General features: G+C 44.7%; 1 protein-coding gene across 9 annotated transcripts in view; it reads left to right on the top strand.

Annotated features, from left to right (window-relative positions):
* si:ch211-200p22.4 (phosphatidylinositol-binding clathrin assembly protein) overlaps positions 1-13105 on the top strand; it is a 64425-nt gene that overhangs the window by 20795 nt on the left and 30525 nt on the right. For all 9 annotated transcript variants that reach the window (XM_035149084.2, XM_047338912.1, XM_047338910.1 and 6 more), the window contains exons 3-7: positions 10436-10511; positions 10815-10917; positions 11500-11593; positions 11889-12000; positions 12406-12512. In XM_035149084.2, the coding sequence (XP_035004975.1) occupies positions 10436-10511; positions 10815-10917; positions 11500-11593; positions 11889-12000; positions 12406-12512 (492 nt within the window). The remainder of the gene's footprint in view (positions 1-10435; positions 10512-10814; positions 10918-11499; positions 11594-11888; positions 12001-12405; positions 12513-13105) is intronic.

Below are 13105 nucleotides of genomic sequence, written 5' to 3' on the forward strand. Positions count from 1 at the left end.
AATCTGGCCGTAAAATTAGAAACCGCAGACCCACAGAATTGGGGTCAATAGACTGTACATTCCTTTTCAGATCAACACGCCGAGCGGTTCCAGCTTGGCTGGCTCACTGAAGATGGCCCTGTGCTCTGTCTAATGAATGCTCTGGTAGTAAAGAACATTTTCATCCAGTTAAATCAGAGGAGCTGCGTGTTCATCACCTCCTTGACGCGAGCTGTAGTGACCGGTGGGACTTTTGAAGGGAAATTGCTTTTAGCGTTTACATAGTTGAATCAGAAAGCTGCTGTGTGTCATACTCCATCAGTGTCACCCACCTCTGATGCGATGAGACGTTGCCCTCTCAGATCTCGCTGCCTCAGAGCACAGCTCAACCCTGAAGAGCTCAACAGGAAACGGAATCTCAACGTGTCCTGAGTGCTGTTGGTTCAATTCACCTGTAGTAAGATATGGAAAATATTATAATAACGAATAATAGTTTGACTCTCCCAGCTCGGTGTCTCCTGCGAGTCTGTGGTAAACAGCTGAATGTAAATCTGCAGACTGTAATATATATGTAACGTATACAAATTTCGTCCACTGTTGCATTTATTGTAAGTAGGTCTGGATGTCAGCAAAATACAGTAACTTTAAATGCAGCCCACTTCATCCTGCTGCTCATGGTAATAAATTCAGCCCTCGCTTTCAAATCGAATGTGAGAATCTTTTTTTTTTTGTCTCGCCTCAGCTGCTGTATTTGTTGAAGGGCTTGAGGTTGTGATTAGAGTAATATTCATTTTGTGTGAGTGGGAGAGAGAATGGTTGACGGGCCAGTATTGATACTCCTTCAGTTCTTCAGCCCCAGGTTTTTTCCTCCCTGCCAAGAAGCAATCCTGGCTCAGTCCCCAGTGACGCTGAGCGATCAGGAGTCAGTCAATACCTCTGATCATGATTTCACTTGTTCCGGTACAAAGCCACTTAAAGAGTTCGCTTCAGTCTCTGCAGGTTGTTCTCATACACGAAGGGTCTGAATGTCACAGACTAACAAAGGTTTAGGTTTAATTAACGGCTGAAGACATTGTTTTAAAACTAAAACCATTTACATTCGAGACGCAGGTGTCAACAGGAAGCAGATTGCAGAAAATACTACGAACGAGGAACAGCATTAGTGAAATTGAATGGACTGACAGGGTTGACCGCACTGTCCGCATTCCATGTCTGCCGAGAGTCGCGTACTTGTTTATACGTACCTCGAGTCGTGACTGATAAGAATCAGGAAGCGAATATCGGTGACTGTGCCATAGTTTCCAAATTTCTCCCTGGCTAGACAAAGACAAAACGAGCGTAATTTCCAGAAATGGCAGTTAAAACGTGGACGGGAGACGCAAATGTGGCAACGGTGACTCATTTTTAAATCTGAAGCTTGGTGGTGTGGACGCAGCCTGAATGTCTCTCCAGCCTGGGGTGTGATAAGTGCTTCGTCCTGGCTCCTCGTGTAGCCATTGTCTCGGTTGTTATCATTAGTCAGCATGTGCCCCTGCTTCCAAGTCTTTGTGTGATAGGCCAATATGTACCAAAAACAATCCAGCAGGAAACCCCAAACAATGGCCGCGAGAGCCGTTCTCTACCTCCTCGCTCCCAGCCACAGTGCTCGTCCCCCCCTCCGGTGTAGGGAGGCCGCTGGGTCTCTCTCCCAGGAGCGTTGGGATGCTTGGACCAGCCTCTACCTGAACGAGGCTGTACAAAGAGAGAGGGGAAGTGAGGACTCGAGAGAAACAGATGTAGGGGATGACGGTGCAAGACACGAGTGTTCAAGTGAGCGGCAGAAATGGGGTCACATAGAAGTCAAAGTTATTGTAAAATTGATTTTTGGAAGGTTAAAAGCACTTGTTCAAATGGAAGCTGGACACTCGGCTTCTTTTCTCTCCCAGCGTTTCGTGCAATCTACTCCCAAAGACTGATTTATCCCCAAATTTACTGAACGTAATAAGATATTGTCGTGTGAATACATTGCTTTTAGTTTCTAACAAGCACTGATGGAGCACCACGAATAATCCCATGGAAAATGGATGAATATGTGAACCGTTTTCTATTCTTCAATTAAGTTGTGTGTTATATCGTTTGTGTGTAATCCTGCTGACAAATAAACAAACCAACCAACAAGCAAACACACATTCAAATCTGGAAGTTCAATACATGCGTCGTTCACGTGTAACAAGTATTTGAACAATAATGTCTACGGGAATTCTTTGGCCAAACAGTATTTCTTGTTTAGTTCACTACTGTACTTTAAGATTTTTACAGCTGATATCAGTTATTTTAATGTTTTAAAAAAGTTTCCAGTTTTTCTAACTATAAATAAATGCCGTATAAATTGCGATTTCCACCAGAGCAGATAATCGAACCCCTGCAGCCCTCACTGGTCACGTTTAACTGTGTTCCCAGATGAACAGTCTTCCCAGTAGCCCTCAGTTTTCAGTTTTTCCTCATCTTACTGTGACTTTGAGGAATGTCGCGGCCCAAAGATTTGCCAGACCACATGTACAGTATAACACAGCCCTGTGAAACCCTCTCTGGCAGTTTGTTTCCAAGGACATCAAGTGCTCAAACTACTGCCCATCACACTGTCGTCTTCGGGACAAGGTAGTTGTGTCAGCGGGAGAAAATTACAGTCTGATTGATTTCACCTCCGTGCGTCAGGGATCATAATAGAGAGCCGAGACTCGGGCTGAATAGGAACCGGACTGAATTAAAGAGGGTTTCTGGGTAATGCGGAGTGAGAGAAAGATGATGGGGATAAGTGGAGGAGAGGGGGAGAGAGAGAGAGCGGGGCAGGACAGGACGAGAGAAGTCTGTGTGAGAGTCATTAAGGACATGAGAGGAGACAGGGATGGTCTGGCGAGGACACCGGTGAAAGTGCTGATGGTAGCAGGACACGCCGCTTTTCTTTTTTCTGCGTGCAAGAGATAGCGAGAGATACAGGGAGGGTAAGGTTTGTGTGTGGGTGTGTGAGACGACACCGTTTGTGTGCTTTTAGGCCAGTGTGGAGTTGCGGTGTGAGTCGTCGCGCCCCCCCCCCCCAAGCCCATCTCGCTGCCACACCAGTGTCCCAGATAGCAAACGGCCCATTTGTCTCGGTGATGTCACCGAAGCACTCTCGTGGCGAACGCCGCCTCGCCTCCTTGGGGAGAGCGAGGACACGGACGGACGCAGAGATTCAAGCAAGGATAGGGTGAGCGAGAGAGGAGGAGAGAAAAGGAGGAAGAGGAAAAATGCTAAAAGACAGATTGTCTAAAAGTGCTGACTCGAGCAGTGTGTCACAGGGAGGATGTTGTGCGTGTGTGAGAGGTCACCCTGACTCTAATAGGGGTCACTTGTGATTATCTGACAAGCTTGGATGCACACACACACACACACACACACACACAGTCACCACACATGTGCTTCCTATCAGCTGCTGCTGTGGCAAACATAAAGATGATTAGTGTAGAAGCAGATACTGTATGAACAGTGTGTGTTTCTCGCTGACCTTGTCAGGACCAGTAGGCTTCATGGGAACCATAGCCGGGTCCCTATCGAGGCTAAACATCATTTTTTAAGGTCCCTCAAAAGACCTGAGACAATAGGAAATTGTTTCTCTGAGATTCTCCCAGTCAGGGATGTCTGCGTCTGCCTCTCTTACGTCTGTTGGTCTTCAATCCTGAGTTATTGATTTGAAGTATCTGCCGACACATTACTGAGATTTGTTATCAAACCTCTCTGCCCACAACAGCCATTGTTCAGTCATAGTTAAGCAGCCACAAGTAGGTGCGGCAGTTTCTGTCAAGCGTCGGTTTTCTCCACACGTCGACGGGCTGTGAGTGGCACTGTAGTCAAAACAATACTAGGATGTTGTTGGTGGTTTTTGGCTTTTTAATATGAGAAAGTCCAAGAGCACAGAAGTGTGAGGAATGAATGTTGAAAAGGCCCAAGGAGCAGATAACTAACAAAATACAGTTAGTGGCGAGAAATGAGAAGCGGCTTTTGTCTACTTCCGTCACAAATAGTTTCGAAACATTTGCATTTTCAGTATTAAATGTGCCATAGCAACAGAAACTGAGAGGGGGCGTGGCTTAGTTATAGCCAGGTGATTTTCACAATCAATAAAGTAGAACAAATATGAATCAAAATGGGGTTAAATCTGCTTCATGCTGTGTCCTCGTACTTTGCTGCATATTTGGAGGAGGACAGCTTTTCATGTCCTTGAGGGCATCATACTGAATAAACATTTGATGTATTTCTTTATCTATTATTGTTATGAAGCATCTCGCCCCGTGTCGGCTCCTTATTATTCTAAAAGGTTACCCTGCCTGTGAGAAGTCGTTTTTACTGCTTCCGCTTGCCTCTCCTCGAGTGGCCTGTTTAATTAGTACAACTGTAATTACCTCTGCTGCTGCCACTCCTCCACACAACTGAAATCATTACAATTAGCTGATTCACTGCATGTGATCTGTTTTAAAAGTGATTTTTAAAGTGAAGACAACTCCTCCTCTGGATGTTTAACTTTATGAATACATAATTTTTTTTTATTAACAAATAACATAAAGGGTTGTTACTTGGACTGTTTTCAGATCACTGTCTAATAAGAGCTTTTTTGTGAACAACCAAAAACAGAAGAACACTTTTTGGCTCCTGTATGTTTATCAGACATTTCCATAGAACCAGATGTTTTCTAACACTGCTGATCTCCTCACATTCGAGGTTTGGAGACGCTCCAGTGACCAGTAACCCAACGCCGACTGTGTGCAGGAAATGATTGTGACCTTTAATTTCAGAGCTCCAAACGCCCCAAAGTAATTCATACTCAGTAACTCCTTTTTAAAATACTTTGATAGAAAGGTCAAAAAAAACTTCATTCTGCAAACTGTTGCTTAGACGCTCAACCAGTTTACCCACAACTGGGTCTGATTCATTCGCTGCCGGATGACGATGCATCTGTAAAACCCGATTTCTGTTCACGTGTCGTTTCCGTCAGTTGTGTGCGAGTAAATATGATGAGCATCACATTACAGGGAGAAAACTGTACTAATACCTACTACCTACTCTGTGTGTGTGTGTGTGTGTGTGTGTGTGTGTGTGTGTGTGTCTCAATTGATGACTCATGTTGCTTGTCTAGATCATTGACCTCACAGCCACACTCATCCACCAGCAAGATACAACTGCTCCCTGAGAGCAGGAGCCCACACGCTATTAGCCTTGTCACCTTGTAGACACACACACACACACACACACACACAGACACAGACACACACTTAGAGCTGGATGTACAGTAAACTTGCAGGCGTTTTAAATGTAGATATGAAATCCACCAAGTTGTGTTTCTTTCACACACGGATTGATTTTAAGGGCTGAACGTCTGATTGCGTAAAAGGAGAAGAAACACTACATCTGGTGGAGGAGGAGGAGGAGGAGGAGGAGGGGGAGGAAGAAAGGGAACAAGGAAGGAGAATCCCAGGCAGAAATTAGGCCAGGCGATCTGTGTGTCTGTATCTCTCCACGCGTCAGCTTCCTTCTGTGCGTTTCTCTGCTTGCATAAGAGCTGCTTCCATTCAACTCAGCCCGATCACGACTCATTCTTCTCGTGTGAGTCATCACCTTCTCGGCGGAGCTCGGTTTGCAGTCGGTTCTGTCGGTTCTGTGCTTGTGTGTGTGCGTTCGAGGGAAAGTTAAGTCAAGCCCTGCAGCCAAGAAAAAAAAAATAATTCTCTGTGAACCCCCGTTTGAAGATAACTAAACCCAATTGACCCCTATTTATTCCCCTGCAAACAGATCCTGCTCCGTGCTGAAGTGTCCTTGAGCAAGAACACAGATTCCACATTTCTTGCAGCTGTTTGAAAGCTAACAGAGAATTTCACAAGCAGGATCAATAATTCCTGTCGGTGGAGGTTGTTGTTCAGTGGCTCTGTGTACACGTCGGCAGGTCCAAAGGGAGCTGAGCGGTAACTGGCTCAGTTTCCCAGATATAATGCAACGTGAGGTCATGTTTACCAACCAGGCCGGGCTGTGGATGTTCTTTTCAGCCAAAGGGAGGAAAAGATGTGGTGTCAGCGAGAACTGCTTTCTGTGGACAGATCACGTGCTTCTGCTTCTCAGGCTTTGTAGATTTGTAGAATATTTCTGCCTTCATGGTTTTAGCTATTGGGTGATTTATATATATATTCGGTCTATGGCTCATCAGTAAACTGAATTTATCATGGGTGTTGTTCTTCTGCTTTTGAATTCAGGGCCACTCAACCATAACGGGAAGCAAAGAGCCATGCCAGCATGGACCATTAAAATAGCCCCAGACCAAAAGTATGTGGATAGGACTGACCACATAGATCTGGTCCTCTAAAACCTGTCTTTTCCTGTGTGAAGGACAAAGAATACAGCATAAAAACCAGTCACAATATAATTTACATTTCATACATCAATTAATCATTTCAAACAATCGATTAGATCCTAATCCAGCTACAGTTGAAACTGCAGCTTTCCAGCCTCGGCTTATCCTCGACATCACTTGACAACACGGTTGTGAAAAAAACAACCAAATCACCTCAGGCTGTGGTGTTTGGTTGCTATGGAAACCACCAACTTGTGCACTTTGGAGAGAAAGACGTGGAAGTAGGTAGAGGATGGGTGAAGGCTGGATGCTCCATAGCTATGTCTCCCTGTTGAGGTTGACAGAGGTAGAGGGAGTCGCCAGGATCTAAATGTATCAATAATACATGGGGTTGTTCTTCAATATGCTAACATGAATTATTTGACAAGCCGAGCCGACCCTCGTCTCCGTCTCGTCCCCCTCCACCTCTCCACGTCTCCTCAATCGCTCCTCCTTTTCACTCGTCTCTATTCTTACACCTTTTTGTCAAAACCTTCCTCTCAGAATAGCGTCTTTTTCTTGGAACGTCTTCGCTGAATAATCTCGGGCTCAGCGGGTTTCTGAGTCTCCCTCTCTGTCTCTGCGTCTGTCTCTCTCTGCGCCGAGTGTTTCTGCCCCTTTATAGATTTCCTCCTTTTCAACTATATCCATGCGTTTTGTGTGGGTTCTCTGTGCCTCCGCCTTTGTATTTGAGGCTGCGGGAGAAGCTCAGGCTTTCGTCTGATGGACTTTTGATGAGGAAGAGGCAGAGAGAGCTTATGAAGTTTGTGCTTTTCATTTTTTTTTTTTGTCTTTTGCCGTCTCTCCCTTCTTTCCCCTGTACATCCGTTACCATCTTGTCTTTCTTTACCTGGGTTCATGTTGACACGGCGGAAGTCATCACCCCAATTATCAATTCCAAAAGCATAATGGCTTTCCCACCTTAAAACTTAAACCCATAGACGAGAAGTATCCAAACAGCTTCACATCTAACCTCATCATTGTCATGCTCTTGTGAGCACACACATTTTTTACGGATGAGTACCTGACAGCGAAAGGCAGCTAACACTAGTGCTAACTCCGTTCATAGCTAAGTAACACTTATAGCTGCTCATAGGATATTTATTTTCACCAGATTATTGTGTTTTATGAGTTAAAGTTACCATCCTACATATATTTACCCCCTGGAGGCTTAATTTCCACCTCTATCCTCAGTGCACCCAACCTTCATTCCAACATAAAACTTGCAATTCCAACTATGACTTCAAAATGATATCATAGCCACCCATATTCAACTTTTTTAGCAACTCATTTCCTGTCCACAGATGGAAGCTGAAATCCCTGCATGTGACGGCGTGAACACTTTCATTTTTTCTCCACTGCTTAAACATACACAAGGAAAAGGGGCAAGAACAAAATCAAATTCTTTTTGCCTTTTTTAAACAGTCCCAGAGCTCTTGGAAACGTGTCAGTGCAGCTGAATCCAACACACATGCCCGCAAGCATATTTGTGCTCACAGACGCACATTCATAGATGCTCAAACCAGCCAGTGTGGCTTGGGTCTCTGCCAGATCGGGAATTGGCAAACTGGCAAATCTCAGATCATTTTAAGTCAGCTGGACAGAGACAGCCTTAACGTTAAGATGCTTTTGGGAAGCCTGAGGCCTGAGTTCCCATAACCATGGATGGTGGCCAAGACTATTCCCACAGCGCTCTGTTGTTCAGCGATGTGAGGAAGACGAAATGGCACAGGCGCTCGCGAGGGACAAAACAAAAAGTTCAGGGTCCGGTCCTCAGAGACCGAGTCCAGGTGAAGTGTCAAGTCTCATCAGTTTAGAGTTCCTGTCGTGTCTCTACCCTCCCTAATAGTTTCCCTTAATGGCAGAATTTCTAGAGATGCTTATTGCAAATGGTTTGCAGCCTATTCAGTGATCTGTGAGTACATAGAAACCACTAATGTGTACTTAAAAAATACTACTCTGCATCAGGAAAACACAAATAACTTGATGTATTATGAAGTAAATAGTTTTTATTGTATAAAGTCTCGTCCTTCCAAGTTCCATTGACATGCGTTCTTAGTTTTTGTCTCCTGACCAACACACAAACCAGTGGACGTGGGTGAAGACACAACCGTCCCGGGGGACGCAGCACAGCTCCACTCCCCTGTAGACGTGTTTTCCAGGTGCATGTAGAGTTGAACGTTTTTCTTTTTTTCTACATTAGTCTCACAACCCAGTCCGAGGCCTTTGAAGTTCCTATTACACTGATCCCATAAACTCTGCTGAGACGATCACAGCTTGTTCTCTTTTATTTTGCACACACCGGCTCATTCAGCTGCGCCTTATTGCCGTGCTCGTCCATAACGCTGTTTGCCGACTCAGATTTGAGTGTCCGTCTCTGCTCGACAGATGAAGACACTTAGAGAAACGGACGAGCTACCGGCACCTGCTCGGGGACCGGGGCCCCCCCAGAGGCCTGAATACATCCTGAATCTGCAGCTCCAGCCAGGAAATTCTGGGCTTGAGAAAGTGAATAAGTAAAGCTGTCGGCATCATTAATATATTAATACTGGAGTGCTCTCAAACAAGGCCAAAAAACGAAAACCTCTATAAGAGGAAAAAACCCCTATAGGAGACGCTCAGTGGCCGACAGTAGAAAACAGGTTGTACTGAGCACGTGTCAGGGAAGGTGAAAGAAAAGACGTGGACACAGGGTTTAGGTGAAGTTTAACTTCCCCGTGACAGGGTCCCCAAGAACAGGAAAATATCCGGGACATTCTGAAATACCGGTTCAGAAATCAGAGCTGCACTGGAGAGTAATGTTATTTCACACAGAATCCGAGAAGGTTTAAATATAAACGTTCAAAAAAGTCTGTAAATTGTATTGATTGCATTTTTCATCGCAGGCCAGACACAAAGTTTTAGTGTTGGTTTTGATCTCATGAACATTTAAAGGGGTCATTACATAATAATTTATAGTATTGTGCTGCCAGTCTTCCCAAAGGTTAATTCATTTAGCTCTGGCGGCGCCCTCCTGCTGTCGGCCTCCCTCACCAGTTCTGTGGAGTGACTCAGAACGAGTCCGAATAAGTGACTGGGAAAAAAACCCAGCAGGAGAACAGTTAATTTTTAAACCCAGACGACCCAGACTGCCTGGGGTGACGCAAGCAGAGGTTAAACCATCGAGAGCAGCAGGGGTAGCAGTCCTGAGACATGGGTTAAATCCCCCCGCCTCGCCTGCCTGCTGTTGTTTAAGAGCTAGAACCTGAACTGAGCAACTCTTCAGGTCGCCGGAGTTGACCTCTGACCTCGCTGCAGGAAGGCAAAGTGAAACAAAAGTCAGGAACAGACTCGGGAACATAAAGTAACTGTTCAATCATCCCGCTGCCGCTCAACGTCTCGGGGGGATTAAAATGTTTGAGTCACTGCAGTCGCTGCCGTGTGCTGCATTTTAATTGAGACCTAACTTTATGTCAGTGATGAATCACATCAGTCCTTATTAGCTGCACGTTAATGAGCATAAGCTATAACCATCTGTCAGACGGTGAGCGTTGGGTTTTTACTTACTTCTCCATTTTATCTTCTCACTTATCTTTTAAAATTGGGGTTAGAACAATACGGTCTTTGTTTATATTACGGCCCGACAGTCTGCCGGCCTGTTATCTGTCTCACTGCTAAATGCAGCTTTACAGAACTGTTAACTCGGCTGTTGACTCTGGAGCTCATCTCTCAGCTGAGCCTGCAAACATCTGCTCACATCTGCACCAGGTATCATCTCCACTGGGGTTTCTGTTGTTGCTGGCTGCTGATAACGAGACCTGGAGGATTCTGGGACAAAAGCCGGGCTTTCAACCAGCAACCCCACAGTTTCAGACGAGTTTCAAGATCTTAATAAAACCGAAAATATAATAAATCCATGGAGGATTAAAATAACTTAAATACTAACTCCACAGAAATTTCAGGCTGGGTAGTTTGATACCAAATACACCAGGGGAACAAACTGAGATTTTATTTTAATGTTTTTATGAATGTTGAGCTTTAATTGACTCATTAACTTTTGTTTCTTCGTCTGTCTCTTCACAGCGTTTCATCCAATACTTGGCCTCAAGAAACACTCTGTTTAACCTGAACAACTTCCTGGATAAGGGCGCTCTGCAAGGTACGGCACACACACACACATTTCACTCTCTGAAAGGCAGTGAAGGTAATTTCCAGCAATTCTATTTGGTTTTAATTTGGTTTTGAAAAAAAAAACGGCAGTATTTGCCTCAAAGAAAATGTATTCAGAAAACCCAGAATGCTCCTGACAATCAAGGGGACGTATTAAAAAGGTTGTTTTCAAAGCTTGATAACTTGATTCAACAGCACCTGACTCAGTGCAGATAAACAGTAAAGTATATTAAAAACAAACAGACAAATGGTAGGAATCCATGTCTCATATAAAACCTTCCTTCTCTCTCAGGCTATGACATGTCGACCTTCATCAGACGATACAGCCGTTACCTGAACGAGAAGGCCATGTCCTACAGACTGGTGGCTGTGGACTTCACCAAGATGAAGAGGGGGTAAGGGAGGACGCAAAACACAATACGCCACCCTCACACCAGGGGGCGTCCTTTAGCCCACGACTTTGAAAGAAGAGACAGAAACATTTCTCTGGTTTTTCTCCAGCCTGTTGTAAACCGACTCAAACGTCGTAAATATTGCAGAGCGTGCAAAGAAAAAGTTTTAGTGAGCTTGGGTAAACCGTAGACTGTAAATAATGATGGACGCCGCATCTCTACTTCCTCCTGAAGCCAGAGTCTCCTGCTGCAGCTAGTAACTGATTAGCTTAGCTTAGCATACAGAGAGCTGGAGGTTGTGTTGTGAAGATCATTTCAATGTCAGAAGTATCAGCTGTTGTGGAGTGACATTGAATCCTTTCGAGAAAAACTTCACTTCAAGCAGCAAAGATTTAGCATTTCTGTGCAAGTGTTCTTATGCAAAACGTCGCTTTTCTTTCTACTTCCCATAGTTTCTCTTAATTTATTCGTTTCCCTTTTCGTCGTGCATTTCTTAATTCACATCACAATTTACATACGAGTTTCTGCCAAACAAGGTTCCTGCCGGATTAGCATGTGTGTGTGTTTTGTTTCCTGTCGTGTCAGGATTGACGGAGTGATGCGCACCATGACCACAGAGAAGCTGATCAAGACGCTGCCCATCATCCAGAACCAGCTAGATGCTCTGCTGGATTTCCAGGTACTGTTTGTGTGTGTGTTTGTGTGTGTGATGTGTGTGTGTGTCATTATGCATGCTTGTTGTTACAGTCGTGGTTGATTCACTTCCTCATCAAAATGTAAATTAAAACAACAGATTGCAAAGTTTGAAACCTTTGTCAATGGAGCGTAAGACGGGTGTTATGGAGACGGATTGTGTGTGCGTTTGTTTGTGTCTGTGTGTGTGTGTGTGTGTTTTAGTCTTTGGAACAGTGTGATGGAGATTTTTCTTCTCCTTTCTACCCCCCCACCCCCCTCCCTGCCCCTCCTCTCCCCAGGCCAACCCCAACGAGCTGACCAACGGAGTGATCAACTCGGCCTTCATGCTGCTCTTCAAAGACTCCATAAGGCTGTTTGCTGCTTACAATGAGGGGGTCATCAACCTGTTGGGTAACACGCTCCCACACACACACACACACACACACACACACACACACACACACACACACACACACACACACACACACACACACACACACACACACACACACACACACACACACTAACATACAGTTTATAATCACAGCCTGGTTGCCATGGCAGTGCAAAATGTAAATTACAGTAAATTTTGACAAGCTGTCATGAAGCTGTTAAATGCTTCTGTTGGTTTCTACTTAGCTATACACTGATAGGTCCTTCCTTCCTTCCTTCCTTCCTTCCTTCCCTCCCAACTTACCTCCTTCCACTTTATTCTAAAAAAGATGGCGAATACAATACAGACAAGTCGCAAAGTTACACAAAATACAACATTGCTCTTTGATTTTGAATCCTAATCTCTGCTTTCTGTGTCTGTAGAAAAATACTTTGACATGAAGAAGAACCAGTGTAAAGATGCTCTGGAGATCTACAAGAAATTTCTTTACAGGATGACGAAGCTGTCAGAGTTCCTCAAAGTGGCCGAGGTACATGCACACGCACACACACGCACACACACACACACTCGAAAGTACGGCAATGTGCACATTCACATCTGGAGTAAGATTTACTAGGGTTTCTTAACAAAAAAAATCTTCTGGAAAAGCATCTGCTGTTTATTTTCCTGGTCTCATTTACTGACACAGATTTATTGACACACAATTAACACATATACATGAACACAGACACACACAAAAACACAACTTTAAAGAGTGTGTTTTGCCTCTATAGCTGTGTGCAATCATGAGAACCTGACTTACCCTCAATGCCACACATGCTGCACACACACACACACACACACACACACACACACACACACACACATATGTATACACCCACCTATATATATAAAAAGATGGAGGACATGGTTAGACGCTCCGTTAGCTCCCTCTCCTCCTGCTCCCCACACTCCTCCATCTAATCCCTTTCTTCTTCCTCGCTCTTCCCTCTCCCCCCGACAAAGATGGATACTCGTGCGGCTCTCCCTCTCCCAGTGCCCACAGATCATCCCTCTTTCCTTCCTCTCCTCCTGTGCCCTCCTCCTTCCCTCTCTCCTTTTTGTTTCAGCAGATTTGAAACC

The sequence above is a fragment of the Hippoglossus stenolepis genome, chromosome 23 (genome assembly GCF_022539355.2).
Source record: "Hippoglossus stenolepis isolate QCI-W04-F060 chromosome 23, HSTE1.2, whole genome shotgun sequence".
In the NCBI taxonomy this organism is placed as follows: domain Eukaryota; kingdom Metazoa; phylum Chordata; class Actinopteri; order Pleuronectiformes; family Pleuronectidae; genus Hippoglossus; species Hippoglossus stenolepis.